At 41.2% G+C, this 20399-nt stretch overlaps 2 protein-coding genes across 4 annotated transcripts in view; one reads left to right on the forward strand and one right to left on the reverse strand.

The window, feature by feature from the left end:
- The window catches only part of SAXO1 (stabilizer of axonemal microtubules 1), a 237103-nt gene that overhangs the window by 214291 nt on the left and 2413 nt on the right, over positions 1–20399 (forward strand). The window contains exon 11 of the mRNA XM_063594469.1: positions 5488–5553. The gene's annotated coding sequence lies outside the window, so the exon portion shown is untranslated. The remainder of the gene's footprint in view (positions 1–5487; positions 5554–20399) is intronic.
- ADAMTSL1 (ADAMTS like 1) overlaps positions 1–20399 on the reverse strand; it is a 1021291-nt gene that overhangs the window by 85457 nt on the left and 915435 nt on the right. For all 3 annotated transcript variants that reach the window (XM_034967210.2, XM_063594468.1, XM_003822608.5), the window contains 2 exons: positions 11207–11335; positions 1971–2150 (listed from right to left, as the gene is read on the reverse strand). In XM_034967210.2, coding sequence (XP_034823101.1) covers positions 1971–2150; positions 11207–11335 — 309 coding nt within the window. The remainder of the gene's footprint in view (positions 1–1970; positions 2151–11206; positions 11336–20399) is intronic.

Raw genomic sequence — 20399 nt, forward strand, 5'->3', positions numbered from 1 at the left:
TTTCTCTCCTCCTCAATACTTCCTCTTGAAACTCATGGAAGCTTTGCTTATTTACTAAGAGCAAAAAGGGGAGGGTACTTTCCATCTTCAAAACAATCAGCTCTTTTTGGGCCAATTGTCGGCCCCTCCTAATGTCCTTACAGCTTTGAAAGTAATTTTCCTTTTCAGTGCATGTCCATTTGCTCTTCCCAGGAAAACTGTAAATTCTCCAGGGGTAGAGGCCACCACTTATATTTCTCCTAAAACTTTACCAGTGTCCAGGTGACATGGAACTTAATGTCAGCAACATAAAATGGCAACACTTAATGAATATCTGTCCAATGGACTATATGAATACGTGGATGAAAGTCTGCCTTACTACACTTCAAGTCCTCATAGTACAGGTTAAGTCACGACACTTGGGGTGAAATCTCAGTTTCATCCACAAAATGCCCCCTTTAAAAATTAAGCTACATTTTTGCAGATTAAATGAGACATTGCTTTGATGTTCATAAAGTACCTACTAAAAGCTAACAAACTTTCCTTAATAAACCAAGAACTGTGATCAAGGAAAGCCTTAAACTTAAGAGTCTTGACAGTGATTTTTTTTCCCCATTAAGTTTGATGAAAATGGGGAAGATGTTTTGCTCTTTGAACACCGTGTTCACTGCTACACTGTATTAGAGTTGGAATGCAGTAAGCACCTGCCTACAGAACATACACACTTCATTGGCAAAGCCACAGTAGCAGCCATACATCTTAGACTTTCATCTGTGTTAGCAGAGACAACAAGGAAGGATTATTAGGGAGAAAAATCTCGTTGGTAAGCACCGTAACTCAGTGTGGGGCAATATTCCCTGGTCTCTGGGCTCCAGACTAGCAGCTCAGCTGGATGAAACCCAGCGCAGAACAAATAACATCTTTCTCTGAGCCAGTTTTCTGTGGCTTCTTAAGATGGCTGGAGGTTTATGCAGCCACCAGTGAGATGAAAACCTGTTTGGGCCTCTCTGAAATCTGAGTGGGCAGGGTCTAGAAGGACCTATGTGTTGGTATATCTTCAACTCTCGGTGTGAAAACAGAAGTGTAAAGTTTAAATATTTTTCCCTGAGGAAGTCTGTAATGTATGTTTACATATGTATGTGTGGCATGAATTATTATTTCTTACATCTTTCCCTTTTTTCCTTAGAATGACAGCTTTCTCTAGGTGAGAAAGAGCATAATTAGAGCATAAGTGCTCTAATAATTGCTCTTTTTTTTGAGAAAGCCAAAAAAAATTTTTTTGTTTTTTTTTTTAACTTTATCTCCCTAGCACCCAGACTCAGTGGGGGAAGAACAGCAGGGTGTCCCTAGTCCAGGGGGCAAAAACGGTTATAGCTTGCAACATGGCTGAGTCCAGAACTGGGCAATAATCAGATGGTGGATGGTGTCCCAGCAATTATTTTTAAGCACCCATTTTATACCAGGAGCCATGCCAGACTCTTTAATCAGGGGTCTTATGTTTATGGGTACATGTGAAGACTTTAAATGGACCGGACCATAAGCTTCCTGGAATTATATGAAAAATATTACATGTATGAATTTTTCTAGAAGGAGGAATCCATAGTTTTTATCTGATTCTCAAAGAAGTCCTTAATGCAGGAAGAGTTAAGGACAATTGTTTTAATTAGGTTATCTCTGTTTGAGATACCTGTTCTGCCCTTGCAATCCTCCTGTCTGGAGTCTCCACATAGAGACCAGTATCTAAGGCTTAGCAGAGTGAAGTAACTTGCCCAATGCCAGGCAGTTAGTAAATGGAAGAGCCAAGGTTCAAGCTCTCGTTTGGGCTCAAAGTTTGTGTTCTATCGAAAGGCCCTAAATTGGGAAGAAGTGAAGGGATATCAATTTTACCTTTTATGTCCTTAATTGGATTAGGGCACAAAGGAGGTAGAGGGTGGGTTAGATAGTCACTCCCAACAGGGTGCAGCAGAGGCAGCCAGCTTTGAAGTGTTTACCTAGGATCAGCAGCTGGGTGCTCTCAGTCAGCTCTCCATGAAGATTGGCCGCCCTGCAGGAGTACAGGCCCTGATCCGAGGAGGACACGTTTGTGAGAAGCAAGGAGCCTTCGTGCAGATGGTGGGGGGAGCCCAGTTTGCTTTTATTCCTGAACCAAGTGACTTCAGCTTCAGGCACTCCTAGGAAGAAGAAAAAAAAAAAAAACAACCCACTCATCAGTCAAACACATTCAGGTGAGCCCAGAGGCATTTATAGCTTCTTGAATCCCCCTTCCCTGGGGCTGCTCTACAGGGACATCTTCTACCAGGCTTTGGCCAGACTAAATAATGCCCAGAGCCTGGTAGGATAAGGATATAGACTTCAGGGTGACCAAAGAATCAGAATAAATGTTGATACAAGATAAACATCTCAGTTGTCTCCAGATCTTTTGCCTTTTAAACTTACAGTGATGAGACAGGAAGAGGGAGGCCAGTACAAAGAGGAGGAAACAGGCAGCTGGCAGGGGGGGCTTGCCAAGGTGGAAGGAGAGTACCCAAATTCTTTGGAGAAAATGTATTTGAAAAACATGAGAACCAAATGTATACACCAGTGAAAATGAAACTACATGAAATAAACATAATGTTGAGTAAGAGATGCCAGACACAAGAGTACATACTGTATAATTTCCTTTCCGTAAGTAAAAAAAAAAAAACCTGGTAACATTAATCTATGCTGTTAGTAGTCAGTGGAATGAATGGGGAGGGGTTGTGACTGAGAAATGGGACAAGTGGCTTGGCCACTGGCGGTGCTCTGTGTCTTGACCTGGGGCTGGTCTGGTGGGGAGTGTTCACTTGGTACCTTTATGATACATGTACTTTTCTGTATAGATATATTTTAATAAAAAGTGCAAAGCTATACAACGTTAAAATATATGTATGAACTAGACAAATGGAAGCTGCTAGATTGTTACTGGAATTGACACTCTTATGTAGAAAACATGCTTGTATTTTTGGAAGCCTGCATATCTTCTCAGAGCAAGAGAACATGAAATGGTAGTATCAGTAGAACCACAGGAAAAGGACAAAAGGAAAGTGCTCAACTCTTTCCACAATCCAAGTTTATTTTCTGTGAGAGAGATGGGATGGGGAGATCATCTGCTGACCTGGGATGGGCTCTCTCTTTGGAAGCCAGGCTCTGTGCTCTAGGGACCCCATGAATTCCTCAGGAAGTTTCCTTGTGGTTGACATGCTGGAAAACAGGCCCTGAGAGTTTAGGATGAGCCTTCCTAGATGCTGTTTTAGGAGGATCCTATAGGAGGCTGGGATCTGAGTATGTTGAGAGACTGAACATATGTGGCACGGATTCACAGGTCTCTAGGGAGCAGAAAGCACCCTCCCCTACACAACTCAGCCTGCTGACCCAGCTCACACAGTTTATTTATAGAACTCACTGGCATGTATCCAGGGCATGCTTAAAGTGTAAAGTCCTGGCCGGGCGTGATGGCTCATGCCTGTAATCCCAGCACTTTGGGAGGCCGAGGCAGACAGATCACAAGGTCAGAAGTTTGAGACCAGTCTGACCAACATGGTGAAACCCTGTCTCTACTAAAAATACAAAAATTAGCCAGGCATGGTGGTGGGCACCTGTAATCCCAGCTACTCAGGAGGCTGAGGCAGGAGAATCACTTCAACTTGGGAGGCAGAGGTTGCAGTGAGCCGAGATCACCTCACTGCACTCCAGCCTGGGTGACAGAGCAAGACTCTGTCTCTCAAAAAAAAAAAAAAAAAAAAAAAAAAGGGTCAAGTCCCGGGAAATGGGGTCAAAGCCAAGAATGGCCAAGGAGCCAGACCTTTAGTCTAGTGGTCTAGTGTTTTCCCTGAGCTGGGGCTGGTTTTTGCCTTTGGGGAAAGGGCAGTTTGCCCTTAATGGCTAGCCTTCTGTTGAGAATGCAGAGTGTCTTCAAGGAGTTGCCTGTGTATCTGTTACGTGTCCTTGAAATTGGCTAGAGAAAGAGAGGCAGGGCTACCGAAAGTGGGTGGAGACTTGGATACCACAGCCTTGTCACATCAGAGAGAGGCACACGCTAATCTGGCTCTAACAGTAGGATACTTTATGCTCAAGTGTGTAAGAGGGGCCAGGTTGGCATCATCTCTAAAGATACCTGGAGAAAAGACACAGGTGAGGGGTGGAACAGCTGATTTTTCATTGCAGCACCACTAGGGAGAGCAAGAGCATCATGATGCCTGTCCATGCCAGCTTGGACTTTGGACCCTGAGCTTAGTTTTTTTCCCATTAAAAAAAAAAAAAATCCATGGCATTTAGGAGACAGCCTCAGAAGTAAATTGAAGAAATGCACTCTTAGCTATTTTTCTCCTGAAAGAACAAGGAAAAATGAGTTCCTGCAAACTCTTTTCCTTCCCCTTCCTTCCTTCCTTCCTTCCTTCCTTCCTTCCTTCCTTCCTTCCTTCCTTCTTTCCTTCCTTCCTTCCTTTTCTTTCTTATTGAGATGGAGTCTTGCTCTGTCACCTAGGCTGGAGTGCAGTGGCATGATCTCGGCTCACTGCAGCCTCTGCTTCCTGGGTTCCAGCGATTCTCCTGTCTCAGCCTCCCAAGTTAGCTGGAATTACAGGCGTGCACCACCACGCCCAGCTAATTTTTGTATTTTTAGTGGAGACAGGGTTTCGCCATGTTGGCCAGGCTGGCGTTGAACTCCTGACCTCAGATGATCCACCTGCCTTGGCCTTCCAAAGTGTTGGGATTACAGGCACGAGCCACCATGCCGGCCCTGCAAACCATTTTCTACCATTATTCATCCTCTTTCCCTCACATTGCTCACATGCAGCACTTACTGCCTGCATCTTCCTTTGAGGAGGGCTGTGGGCAGCAAACACAAAGACTCAGGGGGAGAGAAAATGAGAGTGAGAGTGACAGAGGGGAGGAGGGAGGGTGGAACAGAGGGAGAAGGGAGAGAACCCAGGGATGGAAACAGACCTGGGAGCTATTTCTCACTCCCCCAGGAATGGCTTGCAAGCTTCTTCCATTCCCTTGATGTCTGTCTATCTCATGCCATTCTAAAATTGTGCTTGTTTGAGAAGACAGGACTGGATATAAACCAAAAGGGCTGAATTCCTCTGGTGACAGCAGGGGACTTCATGGGAGAAATGGAAACGTTCAGAATAGCAGGGTGGAGGAAGAAACCTCCAGTTTCTGTAAACCTGGAACCATGGACCTCACAGCAGTCCCAAGGGAAGAGAAATTAAGTGGGAATCATTCTTTAATCTACTGGCAAACCTCTCTCAGATTCATTCAAGCACAGATCTGCATTATGAGTTTGCCGATGTAGGTATTGTTACTGGTGCCACATTTTGAGGACTTCCTGCCTGGAACTGTGGGCCTTAGGTGGAGAATGATATTACGAAGACACCTTTGAGTGACAGCCAGTCCTTCCATAACTGGCTCTGACATTACGCATGTAGAATGAGGAAATAGAAAACAATAATTGAGGTGTTATAAAGTTTTTTTTTCTTTTTCTCTCAGGAGATGACAACGATGCTTTAAAAAACTTCACCAGCCCTTGAATGTTCCACAGAGTCCCTTGAAAAGGTAGTGATACACATGCCTAATACTGATGTTCAGAATACCTCAACATCGGAGTGTACTGAGCCATGCAAACGTATCCTGAGTGTGTTAAAGGGAGAAATAACGTTGAATATTTGCTATAAGTCAAACATTTTATAAACACAATCACTTATTTTTCACAATGATCCTGTGAAGCAGGACTATTTAATAACTCCATTTTATGAGAAAAAGGGTCTCATAGAGATTAAGAAATCTGCCTAAGGTCACATTTGTTTGGATGCCTGAACGATTACATCACTACATCAGAACAGAGTTTCTGTTCCCCCCAGTTCCCTACCCCACAGCCAATCGGTAACCCACCAGTGCCAGGGTGGGGATTCAAACTGAGATACCTTTAATGCCAACAGTCCCCATCTTAACAAGTGTACACCGCCTGCCATTATACTAGCCTGACTCTTGAGAGAAAATCTGAACTGCTGCTTTACTATTTCTGAACTGTCAAAGGCTTAATTCCTTTCTACTTTCAGAATTAATGTTTCTGCTGTGGTTGTAAAACCAAGGTGTTGTCAGGAGAGAGGTTCCAGAATCCATGTGTTCTGGCTTTTTAGCTCTTTCTTGTTGAGAAGCTTGGTCAGGTTGTGGGAGATGATCTTTTCTAGCCTGCTGTGGTGTGACAGCGAATGCCACAAAAACAAACACCTGGAAATGACAGAAAATATGCTCTACCACAGAACAAAATCCAAAAGCTATGTTGTTGTGGACCAGCTACTTGGATAGGCTCCACGTGCTAACCTCCCTGGTATTATTTGTATCTTAAAACAGTGAAGGAAAAGAACCCATGTTTGCATTTTCCCCTGTGGTGTATCTTTTCAACAGCCCCATGCTCTCCCTGCTGCTTGAAAGGATCAGTAAAAGAGCTTAGTCATAATGGGTGGTAACTTGATATGATTACAAGGTCCAGTGCCTTTGATGTCCATGGAGCTGCCAGGTAGGGTGATGCTAAAATATTCTTTTTAAAAAAGTCCCAGACAGGGTATTCTTGTTAACTGGATCCCTTATTACATTTGGAAGGCTGCCCACACCATGGCGGTGTGTCAACATCTCAAGGTGGGTTTCCACTCAAAGGTGCACCTTTACATGGGAAATTCTAGAAGCTTCCTAGGAGGTGTGGAGTTAGGGTGGCTTAGGGAAAGAAAAGAGAAAGGATACAGTAACTCAACTGTCAGTCTTGTCAATTATTCTAAAAAACCAAGGCAGTCTGGAAAGAAGGTTTCCAGCCTTCCACGTTTCTCCATACTGACTGTGGCAGACAATGATAGCTGTTCACAAAACCAGTTTCCCTCTTTTTCCTGAGTACCCAGTGAGCCTACCTTCCCCAGCATCCTTTGTAGTTGTGCGTGGCCATGTGACTAAAGGAATGTGAAAAGTCTTAATGTATGCTCCTTCCAGGTGTGGCCCTTAAAAGCCTTCTCAACCATCCCCCATATTCTGTTTTCCCCTCTCCTGGTTGATAGGATAGAGGTAACCCCTACGGAGACCTTGGAAGGCATGTGTTCCAGATGTCAGACCCACCAGCATCCTGTGACCCTGAATGACACTGTGGGGGCAGACCCTCTCCAGATGACCAGGTGTACACTTTGGGCTCTTAGATAAGCAAAAATAAACCTTCTATTGTATTTGAGCCATTATACATTTGGGGGTCTACTTGATACCAGAGTCTAATCTATCCTAATACACCACCCATCACTGACTCTTGAACTATTTCTGCATCCTTAGTCCTGCTGATTTTATCTCCTAAGTAAGTCCTTCAAATACTTCCTTTGCTTTTAGGAGAAAAACCTAAACTGTACCATAATCTATGAGAACATGTAAGATCTAGCCACTGCCTACCCACACCTCCTCAGCCTCATATGCTACTTTCTTCTCTGCTCTTGATATTATAGCCACACCATCAGCCAGGTTTTACTTCTTTAAATGCAGCATGCTCTTTCTACCTCAGGCCCTTTGCACATTCTGTTCCCATTTACTGAAACACTGCTTCTTCCTCTGATCCTTTATCGCCGACTCAGTTTTCTGACCTCTTCAGAGAACAAATAGAGAACGAGCATGGGAGTGATACAGTGAATTACGTCACTTTTCAAGAAAAAGCCTATCATACTCATTGCCTAATGCTGTTGATGCTTCAGGATTGGGAAGAATGTGAGGCTGCATTTTATAAGCTGAAAGCACATGTATGCAAAAAGTTGTTTAATGAAAAATTGCTAACAATTCAAACATGTGAGTCAGTCTAGGTAAATTACATAATATTCTTAATATAGGCTATTATATAGCCATTAAAATTATGCTTATGACACAGACAAATGTTTATTACTGAGAGGAAATAAAGCAGGATAAAAGGGAATCATTAAGGAAATTAATAAAATGTCAGCTGTGGTTGAGTTTGGAGAGAACGACTTTGAACAAGCTGTTTTCTTTCCTTTTTGGCCTCTTAAATTTTTCTGTGTTTTCTAAAATTTCTTTAATACTCTAATATTTTATAATAAGAAAACAACCGTATCTACATATCGCGTTGTATTATCATTACGTATTTCATAACTTTTCTCCTTCCCAGACTGTGAGCTTCCTGAAAATTGTATCTTGTTTATCTGTGGCTCCTTGGATTAGGAGAAATTTGATCTAACCTGGAGTAAATACTCCATAAAAAACTGCTAAATGAATAACATGAATGAATATGACATAAAATACTGCTTTAAGCAGGCCCTTATGGAGTCCCACTTCCCTGTCTATTACGAGAATCTGGGTTGCAAATTCTCAAGCTAGAGTATTACCTACTGGCAGTGTTATTGGTGCTTAGAGAATCCCACCTAACCAATCAGGAGGTCACTAAGCTGCCTGACTAGGAATGGGATAAAGGTGACCAAGAGTAAGGAAAGAGACTTAAGAGCCGCTTATAGCAGCAAAGTAAAAGTAATCCTCTGCCATTTGGCATTTAGCATTATAGCTGTCAGTGTTTTAACTGGAGACTAAGCTCACAGATGATTTCCTTGTCCAGCAAATTCACTGTGTAATTATAAGCAGGCTCTTTCCCACCTACTTTGAATGAGTATCTTGTTTAACAAGAGGAATAAGGACAAATATACAAATAATTATTTTAGTTAATCAGCATTAATACAGATGGTTTTATGGATAAAAACAAAAATAAAGACTGCAATGTCATAGCCAGGGAAAACTAGGTATATCAGGTTCTCACTACAAGGTTATCAAGTGAGCCTCTGGATGAAGTCCCAGAGAGAGGGCCCTAGGCGGCACGAAAGAGTGGCCAAAGCTCGTTTTAATATCTTAGGCTCCCCAACGTAAATACTTCCTCAACCAGATTCTGGTTCTCTCAATCTCCTTTAAATGCCCATTTCCTTGTTTTGCTGCACTTTCCTCCCCTATTTTTTTTTTTTTTTTTTTTGAGACAGAGTCTTGCTCTATTGCCCAGGCTGGAGTGCAGTGGTTCGATCTCGGCTCACTGCAATCTCTGCTTCCTAGGTTCAAGTGACTCTCATGCCTCAGCCTCCTGAGTAGCTGTGATTACAGGCACTTGCCAACATGCCTGGCTAATTTTTGTAATTTTAGTAGAGATAGGGTTTCACCATGTTGGCCAGGCTGGTCTCAAACTCCTGACCTCAGGTGATCCACCCACCTTGGCCCCCCAAAGTACTGTGATTACACGTGTGAGTCCCCATGCCCGGCCCCTCCCCTATTCTTTTACTTCTACCAGTTCCACCTCTCAAGAAGATACACAACATGGTCCATCATATCACCAGTGTTTCATCACTAAAGCATGTGTCCATAGTGATCAGGTGTGTGTTGAGGGGTGATGGTTCTGCAGAAAGGGCTCTACTGGCACCACCATTAATCCCTGCACAGAGGGGTAGCTCATTCATGCCAATCCCTGTCAGGGGTTTTGTCTTACTCCCTATCTAGGAGTACAGGGGCTGAAGGGACTTGGTTCTAGATTTCACTGATGAGGCTGGAAGGGAAGCATCACAAAGGCCATGAGAAGCTTTACAAAGGCAAAGCTAATGCACACTTACAAAGATATATTTATATTTCAGATATCTTAATTTTTTTTTTTTTGAGATAGGGTCTCGCTCTGTCACCCAGGCTGGAGTGCTGTGGCATGCCCATGGCTCACTGCAGCCTTGACCTCTGGGCTCAAACGATCCTCCCATCTCAGCCTCCCTCAGCTGAGACTACAGGCATGCGCCACCACACATGGCTAATTTTTGTATTTTTTTGTAGAGACAAGGTTTTGCCATGTTGCCTAGGCTGGTCTTCAACTCCAGGGCTCAAGTAATCTGCCCACCTCAGCTTCCCAAAGTGCTGAGATTACAGGCGTGAGCCACCAGGTCTGGCCATATTTCAGATATCCTAAAGCTATCAGAATGTTTCAGAGAAAATCAGACTTGGCTGTTATTTGGAAACAGTAAGCCCTAGGTTAAGATATTCCTCCTACTTACTCTAAAATGGGTTTTCATGTCTTATAAGTAACAAATTGAGGTAAACCTTCATATGATGAAGATCTAAGATGAAGAAACCACCAAAGCATGGGGTGCCACTGCCTATCTACTCTGCAGACAGGGTATGATCGGGGAACCTGGGTTTGGTGTGGCCATGCCACTGTGGGGTATATCTGATGAGGACAGCAATTAGAAAACTAGTTGCCCAATGGCACAAGAACCATTCATTTCTTCATCCCATTGTGGCAGTGAAACCCCTAGGGTACACATGACAAATGAGTGGTCTACATGAAGGGAAAAATAGTAGCTGGGCCTCATTCTGCTATATGTAGGTGTTTTCTGTCTTTTAATTGAAGGTAAATATTTTTATACAGAGCATATTACCACCCCCTCTTGTCTACTACTCCTTGCTTCACTGTGCCTTCCTGGTCCCTGTTGACCTCTGAGTTTGCAAGGCCCACCTGAGGGCAATGCCTGTATCAGAACTCCACTGGCTATCTTCTCTAATAACTCCTGCCCACTTCTGATTCGAGCAAGCTCCACGCTGCTGTTGGTCTTACCTCTTGCCATCTTTCTCATGTCCATCCAGTCCTTACCTTCCCATCCTCACTGCCCTGAGTTCAGGCCTCCATGACTTCTCCTCTAAACTACAGTGATGGGTCTTACTTGGCCTTTCTGTCCTAGTATTTCCCTTCTTCAATCCATTTTCTTCAATGCTGGTGGCTTTGTCTTTTGGAAGCATGGCTCTTTAATGTCACTTCCCACCTGCATTTCTGCACTCTGGGCTCCACCCAGACTAAAGCTCACACAGTTCTCTCTACAGCCTAGAGGATTTTCTACTTCCATGAATTTATCACTCTCCTTTGTCCACTTGGAACTCCTTGCCCCCATCTTTGCATGTTCACATTCTATCTGTATGGAAGGCTAAGATTAAAGAAAAACATACACATAAAAATATCAATTTTACCTATCTGTCTCAGTCAGAATTAATCTTTCTTCCTCTAAATTTCTGTAGCACTTTCTACTTTCAGAGCGACTGAGGTTCATGCTTTGGCTTTCCTACTAGCACTATATCCCTGAGAGTAGAATTTGTGTCTAATTTGTCTTTGTATCCCCAACCTAGCACAGGGCTCCATTAACGTGTGAACAAATGAACAGGAATTTCTCACCTGCAACCTGGCAGTTAATTGTCACATTCACTCCCTGCACTGTTTTGATGGTGCTTCCTATATCGACTGTGACTGCAGGCTTCTCCGTGTTGATCACTGTCATTCGTGACGTTTTCACTAGTGGCTTTCCTGAAGATAAGAAAGAATATGAGATGTTACTTGGTGGTGACTGTGGAAATTGGGGCACTCCTTTGAAATATGGGCTAACCACCAATGCATGGCTGGTCTACCCAGACTTTTGCCACTAACTATGTTTTCTCTTGAAAAATTGCAAGCGCACAGTATAAAAGCATCTACCTACCTACCTACCGCAGTGTTGTCAGTAAAAGACCAAGGGTTGAAAAGTTTGAAGACAGAGCATGTTATACAAATTGAGATGATTTATGCATTCTAATCATTAAATTAACAAATAACCCTCGACATCATGTTTTACAGGGCCCTTTTTTAAAATTAAATTTTTTCACTTTAAAGTAATTGTAGACTCACATGCAGTTATAAGAAATAATAGAGAGTGCTGGGTGCAGTGGCTCATGCCTGTAGTCCCAGCACTTTGGGAGGCTGAGGTGGGTTGATCACTTGAGGCCAGGAGTTTGAGACTAGCCTGGCCAACATGGTGAAATCCCGTCTCTACTAAAAATACAAAAATTAACTGGGTGTGGTGGCATGCACCTGTAATCCCAGCTACTTAGGAGGCTGAGGGATGAGAATCACTTGAACCTGGGAGGTGGAAGGTGCAATGAGCCGAGATCACACCACTGCACTCCAGGGCGAGACTCTGTCTCAAAAAAGAAATGATACAGAAAGAGAAAGACTGCATTATCTCACTTATATGTAGAATCTAAAGAAGTTGATCTTATAGAAGTAGAGAGTAGCATAGTGGTTAACAGAGACTGGGGAAGGGAGCGGGGAGAGGAAGATAGTGAGAGATTGGTCAAGAGGCACAAAGTTATAGTTACATAGGAGGAATAAGTTCTGGTATTATATTGCACAGTAGGGTGACTATGTGTATATTTCAAAATATCTAGGAGAAAGGATTTTGAATGTCCTGACCACAAAGAAATGATAAATGTAAGAAGTGATGGATACGCTAAATACCCTAATTTGATTTTTATACAATGTATACATGTATCCAAAAAAATCACACTGTTCCCCATAAATATGTACAATTATTATGTGTCAATGAAAAAATTTTGAAAAACATGATCCATAAAAAGAAAAGTTTGTCTTTCTGTGCCTGGATAATTTCACTTAACATAATAACCTCCGGGTTTATCCATGTTGCTGCAAATAACAGGATTTCTTTTTTTTTTCTCATTTTTTTTTTTTTTTTTTGAGACAGGGTTGGTCTTGCTTTGGCATCCAGGCTGGAGGGCAGTGGTGTGATGTTGGCTCACTGCAGCCTCTGCCTCCCAAGCTCAAGTGATCCTTCCACCTAAGCCTCCTGGGTAGCTGAAACTACAGGTGTATACCATCACACCTGGATAGAATTTTTTTTTTTGTATTTTTTGTATTTTTTTGTAGATACAGGGTTTCCCAGTGTTGCCCAGGCTAGTTTCAAACTCCTGGCTGGGCTCAAGCGATCCACCCACCTCAGCCTCTCAAAGGGCTGGGATTACAGGCATGAGCCACCACGCCTGGCCTCATTCTTTTTCTTTTTTTTTTTAATGGTGGAAAAGTATTCCACTGTACATATATACCATATTTTCTTTATCCATTCATCTGTTGATGGACACTTGGATTGATTCTATATCTTGGATATTGTGAATAGTGCTGCAGTAAATATTGGAGTGCAGATATCACTTTGATTACTGTTTTCATTTCCTTTGCATATATACCCAGGAGTAGGATTGCTGGATCATATGGTAGTTCTAGTTTTAATTTTTTGAGGAACATCTAAGCTGTTTTCCATAATGGCTACACTAATTTACATTCCCATTAACAAAGTATAAGAATTCTCTCTTCTCCACATCTGTGCCAGTATTTGCTATTTTTTGTCTTTTTGATAGTACCCATTCTAACAGAGGTAAGGTGATATCACATTTTGGTTTTGGTTTACATTTCTCTGAAGATTAGTGATGTTGAGCATTTTTTCATATGCCTGTTGGCCATTTGTATGTATTCTTTTGAGAAACGTTTATTCAGGTCTTTTGCCCTTATTAATTAACTAATTAATTTAGGGGCACATATGCAGGGTTGTTACATAGGTAACCTTGTGTCATGGGGGTTTGTTGTACAGATTATTTCATCAGCCAGGTATTAAACCTAGTACTTGATAGTTATTTTTCCTGATCCTCTCCCTCCTCCTGCCCTCCACTAGGCCCTAGCATCTGTTGTTTCCCTCTGTGTCCATGTGTTCTCATCCTTTAGCTCCCAGTTATAGGTGAGAACATGCAGTATTTGGTTTTCTGTTCTTGCGTTAGTTTGCTAAGGGTAATGGCCTCCAGCTCCATCCACGTTCCTACAAAGAATTTGATCCTGTTCTTTTTTATCTTTTGTCCATTTTTGAAAATTATTTTTTGTTGTTGTTGAGTTGTCGGAGTTCCTTACGTATTCTGAATATTAATCCCTTGCCAGATAAAGAGTTTGCAAATATTTTATCTCATTCTGTAGATTGTCTTTTTATTCTGTTGATTGTTTCCTTTGCTGTGCAGAAGCTTTTCAGTTTGATGTAACCAACAAGGACACAATAACAAAAAGGAAGCTACAGGCTAAGATCCCTGAAGAACATGTATATAAAAATCCTTAACAATATACTAGCAAACCAAATTCAACAGCACATTAAAAAGATTGTTCACCGTGAAGAAGTTTCATCCTGCAGACACAAGGATGGTTCAACATATGCAGATCAACAAATGTGATATATCACATGAACAGAATGAAGGACAAAAACTATATGCTCAACATCACTAATCTTCAGGGAAATCCAAACCAAAACCACAATGAGGTATCATCTCACCCCAGTTAGAATGGCTATTATAAGAAAGACAATAGATGTAGAAAAAGCTTTTGACAAAATTCAACATCCATTCATGATAAAAACTCATAACAAATTAGGTTGAGAAGGCTTCAGGAATATAAAGGCCATATATGACAAATCCACAGCTAATATAATACTGAATGGGGAATAACTGAAATTTTTTCCTCTAAGATCTGGAACCAGACAAGAATATCCATGTTCACCACTTTTCTTCAACATAGTACTGCAAGTCTTAGCCAAACCAATTAGTTAAGAGAACCATATAAAGGGCATTCAAATTGGAAAGGAAAAAGTTAAACTGTCCTTGTTTGCAGATGGCATGATCTCATATACAGAAAACCCTACAACTTTACTAAAAAATTGTTAGAACAAACAAATTCAGTAAAGTTGCAGGATTTAAAATCAACAAACAAAAATCTGTAGTGTTTTTATATACTAATAGTAAACTACCTGAAAATAATCAAGGAAACAATCCCATTTACAATAGCTACAGAAAACCCCTTAGGAACAAATTTAACCAAGGAGGTGAAATATGTCTACAATGAAAAGTATAAAACATTGATGAAAGAAATTGAAAAGGACACAAATAAATGTAAAGATATCCCATGCTCATGGATTGGAAGGATTAATACTGTTCAAATGTCCATACTGTACAAAGCAATTTACAGATTCAGTGCAATCCCTGTGAAAATACAAATGACACTCTTTACAAAAATAGAAAGAACAATCTTTAAATTTGTCTGTAACCATAAAATACCCCAAATAGCCAAAGAAACCTTGAGCGAAAAGTACAAAGTTGGGGGCCGGGTGTGGTGGCTCACGCCTGTAATCCCAGCACTTTGGGAGGCTGAGGCGGCGGATCATGTGGTCAAGAGACTGAGACCATTGTGGCCAACATGGTGAAACCCCATCTCTACTAAAAATACAAAAATTAGCCGGGCGTGGTGGCACAGCCTGTAGTTCCAGCTACTTGGGAAGCTGAGGCAGGAGAATCACTTGAACCCGAGAGGCAGAGGTTGCAGTAAGCGGAGATTGTGCCACTGCACTCCAGCCTGGTGACAGAGTGAGACTCCATCTCAAAAAAAAAAAAAAAAAAAGTACATAGCTGGAAGCATCACACCACCTAATTTTAAAATATACTATAAAGCTACAGTAACCCAAACAGCATGGTATTGCCATAAAAATAGACACATAAACCCATGGAACAGAATAGAGAACTCCGAAATGAATCCACATACTTACAGCCAACTCATTTTCAACAAAAGTGCCAAGAACACAGAACAGAGAAAGGACAGTCTCCTCAATAAATGGTGCTGGGAAAACTGAAGCTAGACCCCTAGTTCTTACTACATAAAAATTAAAAATGGATCAAAGATTTAAACGTAAGACCCAAAATGATAAAACTACTAGGAAAAAACATAGAGGAAACACTTCATGACATTAGTCTGGGCAGCAATTTTTTAGATAAGATCCCAAAAACATAGGCAACAAAAGCAAAAACAGGATTATGCTTTTGATATCAAGTTTAAGAACTATTTACTTAGATCTAGGTCCTGATGATTTTTCCTATTTTTTTCTAAATGTTTTATAGTTTTACATTTTACGTTTAAGTCTGTGATATATTTTGAGTTAATTTTTATGTAAGATGTGAGAGGTCACATTTAGATAAGAGGTCAAAGCCCATTTATTTTTTGACTATGGATGTCTAATTGCTCTCTCACCACTTATTGGTTATATTTCCTACACTGAATTGCTTTTGCACTTTTGTCAAAATTAGTTGGGCACAGTTGTGTAGATCTGTTTCTGAGTTCTCTATTCTGTTCCACTGATCTATGTGTCTGTCCCTCTACCAATACCACACAATATTATTTATTGTAGCTATATAACTAATTCTGAAATTAGGTTGGCTGATTTCTCCTGCTTCTTTGCTATTCTAGTTCCTTTGCTTTTTCATATACATTTTAAAATAATCTTCTCTACATGTATAAAATATTAGTAAGATTATGACAGGAATTAGATTAAACATGTATATTAGGAAAGAAATGACATCTTGACTTTGTTGTGTTTTCCAATCCATGATAAATATGTCTATTTATCTTCTTTAATTTCTTTCATCAGAGTTTTGTTGTTTCTGAGATACAAGTCCTGTTATATTTTGTTACATTAACCTAATTATTTTGGTTTTCTTTTGATTGTCTGTAAAGACAATCATTTCATCTGCAAATAGGGACAAGTTGTATTTCTTTGTTTCCAGGCTCTATGCCTTTTATTTCCTTTTCTTACATTACTGCACTGGGTAGAAGTTCTAGCACTACAATGAATAAGGGTGGTGAAGGTGGGTTTTTTCATGATGTCTAGGTTTCAATTGAAGCCTGTATATTTTTCTAGTTATGAGACTTTGGATCTTATGTAAACCTTCTGTTTTAGCTGCTTTCTATAAAACCACTCAGGCATGGGAGCAGGGAGATGCCTCCTTGTTACTACCCAGTGCAGGTTAAGTCCAAGTTCTCCACTTGGCCTCTTTTGTTACCCAAGTGTTGGACACCTCATTACTGCTGGGCAGGAGTGGGAGTTCTGGATCCCCACATAGTCCCCACTACACAGCTGTGGGAGGAGCCTCCTCACCTTGGGCAGGTGGTACAAGTCCTCACTCTCCAGGAGACCTCCTCTACACCACCCCAGTGGGGAGGGGAAGGTGGGCACTGCGGGGTGAAGGTGGAACTCCAGGCTCCCCATGTGGTCTCCACATTACACCCTGGTAGGTGTAATGAACGAGGACTGAAAATCTCTGATACTCCCCTCCATGAGGGTTGGGGGGCACATCATTTGAGGCTGGCTGGTGGGGCATCTAGGCTCCCTGCTCAGGCTTTGCTGGTGTAGGTAGTGGTGGACACACTGTTTTCGGTGGCATTTGGCTAGCATAGAGTAGAATTTTCTAAAGGTTTTCTGTCTTGCTATGCTTCCCCTTTCCTAGTCCTTTTGTTAGAGAGAGAAGGTTTCTAGCTGGTGGTTTTTTTTTTTTGTTTTTTTTGGTACTCATTGGTGTTTACCAGTAGCCAGCTTCTTGAACTCCAAGTTTGTGATTTATGAGGCAAAAAGAAAACCCAACAAATTTACAGTTTGATTTCCAAGGTCTTTGGTCAGTTGGCTTTCTTCCCTTTACTTTTTAGTCTCCTTATGTGTGTTTTATATATAATGTACAGGGCCTTTAGTGGTACTTAGCAGTAAGAATAGGGAAAAGTGTAACTATGCCATCTTTCCAGAAGTCGAAGTCCTGTGTACATTGTGTTTTAATAGGCCTTTATCAGCTGGGAATAAAATACAGCGCTTCATGCACATGACTACAAAATACAATGAAAAGACTCATTCATTGAACACCTTGGGGAAGTAGGGTCCACATGAGATCATATTCATATAACCCAAGCTTAACCTTTTGTAAGTTAAGTGGATTTAATTTTGTTTTAACCATTTTACAGGCAGGATATTCTACAGTGATATTCACTCTTCTCTGCTTTCATTAAATGTGAAGAAAACCTTAATTCAGAAATGCCCTTTGGAGTCTTATACTTGCTTTTTATATTTTTTGTTTTCTCTCACATCTATTTATCCTGTATTCCTGTTTGTACCGTCCCACAGCCTCATAATAGAAGCTATCCCTCTTTCTTCTTTGCCATTTTATTTGCCTTCTAGGCATAGGTAATTAAGCTCATCAGAACTGTGTTCAAGGGCAGAAACTTGAATAATGTTCTGAGAAACTCACCTTGGAATGCATGCATAGGCTCTATTTTGACTGTTCAGGGGCCTTTTTCCTTATACAACTTATATTCCATACATTTGAGATTATGTATCATCTGATGAGTGATTTAGTACTATAATGATTGTTGAGCATAGTAAATGTATGGCCACAATGGGAGGAAGCAGTTGGAATGATACTGAATTAGCACTGGTATACATGACCTCACCTCCCTACTCAGAGTTAGAGCTACCCAGCTCTGACTCCAAATCTACCCTACATGTCAGCAGCATCTCTGTTGCTATGATCTAATGCTACCATAATCTCTGGCTGGACTACTATACAGACTAACTGGTCTTCTGACTTTCACTCTTCCCTCACTACAGTTTTATGGCAGCCAGCGTGATCTTGCTAAAACATGAATCAAACCATACAACTTTTCTGCTTAAACTTTCCAGTCCCTTTTCAGTACAATTAAAACAAAACTTCAAGCTCTTTTTCTTTTCTTTTTTTGTTTTTGAGACGGAGTTTCGCTCTTGTTGCCCAGGCTGGAGTGCAATGGGGGGATCTCAGCTCACTGCAACCTCTGCCTCCTGGGTTCAAGTAATTCTCCTGCCTCAGTCTCCCAAGTAGCTGAGATTACAGGCATGCACCACCACACCCAGCTAATTTTGTATTTTTAATAGAGACGGAGTTTCACCATATTGGTCAGGCTGGTCTTGAACTCCTGACCTCAGGTGATCCACCTGCTTTGGCCTCCCAAAGTGCTGGGATTACCGGAGTGAGCCACCATGCCCGGCCTCAAGCTCCTTTTCATGACCAACTGTCCCCTGTACATTAAGACCCAGTGGTCTATATCACCTACCTCACTTAGCCCACACTCCCCATCAATCACAGTGCTCCAGCACACTGGCCTTCCTTTCCTCCAACACAGCAGCACATCAGCCCTGGCCATTCCCTGTCCCTGACGTCTTCCACCTACAGACTTCTGCATGGCTCTCTTCTGGTCGTTCAGGTCTCTGTGAAAATAACACCTCCTAGTGAGGCCTTTTCTAACCACTCCATATAAAGCATGCATCCCTGTGTGTGGTATGGAGGGGAAGAGATGTATACTTTAGATGGGGACAACTTTACTTTTTTCATAAGCACTAGAACTAACAGAATTTGTCTTCTATATTTGTGTATCTCCTCCCAGCCCCTGCTACTTCATTATGTAATTTTGATAACATCAGAGATGACATCTCTCTTGTCTTCTTTATTTCTATCACCTAGGCCTGGCGCCTAGTAGATTCTCAATAAGTATCTGTTAAGTGAAAATATGTGTTTATATGGTGTGCTATGTGCATTATCTGGATTTTTTGGATAACAACCCTGAGAGGCAGAAACAACAGTACTATCTTTTACATACACAAAGAACTCAGACTCAGAAAGGCCCCCTGGTTTGTCCAAGGCAACAGAACTAGCAAGTTGTAGGGCTGAACTGGAGCCCAGATCTTTGACCTAAAGTCTGGTGCTTGTGATAGGTAGTCCCAAATCTTTGTCTGTGGAATGGCTGCCTCAGAATTCCCAGGGCACTTGTTTAAAATATAATCTGTCCTGCTATAATACAAGAGTTGCTCTACTGTGTTATAAAAACAACTGTGCCAGTGGGGAAAATGAGGTTAGGGACCAGAGAGCTTTAGAGTCACAATTACCAAGTTATTTTTCCTACAGGAATTTTAATAATAAAGGTGGTTTTTTATAGCTGCAAGTGTATAGCTATAAAATTCAAATGTCACTGAATGAAATCCAGGCCTTAATTAATTATATTGAGTTTTTGCTGGAAAGTAATGGCCTTTTTTTCTTGTCAGGAGGAGCACTGTTGTTAGCACAGGCTACTTCTTATACATTCTTATTACTTTCATGATCCATTGTTAAGACAAAGCACAAAGTTATCCAAGTATTTATAATCAATAGAGATTTTAATGAAAATAATGTTGCTTAATCAATTGACCCTCTTACACCTATTAGAAAAACGTTAGCATCTATTTTGAGTCCCACTTCAGAACTACTAAATCTGAATCTCAGGTGACAGGATAGAAGCTGTAATCTCTATTTTAAACAAGTTCCTAGATGATTCTGTTATGGAGGCAGGTTTGATATTCAATACATTGTACTCTTTTAGTTTTTCTTTAACTGGTTCCTCTTCTTCCTGGTGAGAGATATCTTTTGAGACGCCACTAGATCTCTATTACAATTTTTCAAGCTGGAGCTGTTATTTTAGTGGCCAACTTAAAAAAAATCAACATAAGCCTACTTTAGATCACCTGGTTGATCACCTACTAATAGATTACTGCTGTGTGATGACTGCCATGTGATTGCCAGTACCTATGTTTGTGGACACGATTACAATCACATTGATATTAACTAGTACTAGTTTAACCACAGAAGTTAACTAAGGAGAAAAAAACATAGATGCAGAGAAGGAGTGAAATGATAAATTA

This window comes from Pan paniscus, chromosome 11 (genome assembly GCF_029289425.2).
Source record: "Pan paniscus chromosome 11, NHGRI_mPanPan1-v2.0_pri, whole genome shotgun sequence".
NCBI classification, from domain to species: Eukaryota; Metazoa; Chordata; class Mammalia; order Primates; family Hominidae; genus Pan; species Pan paniscus.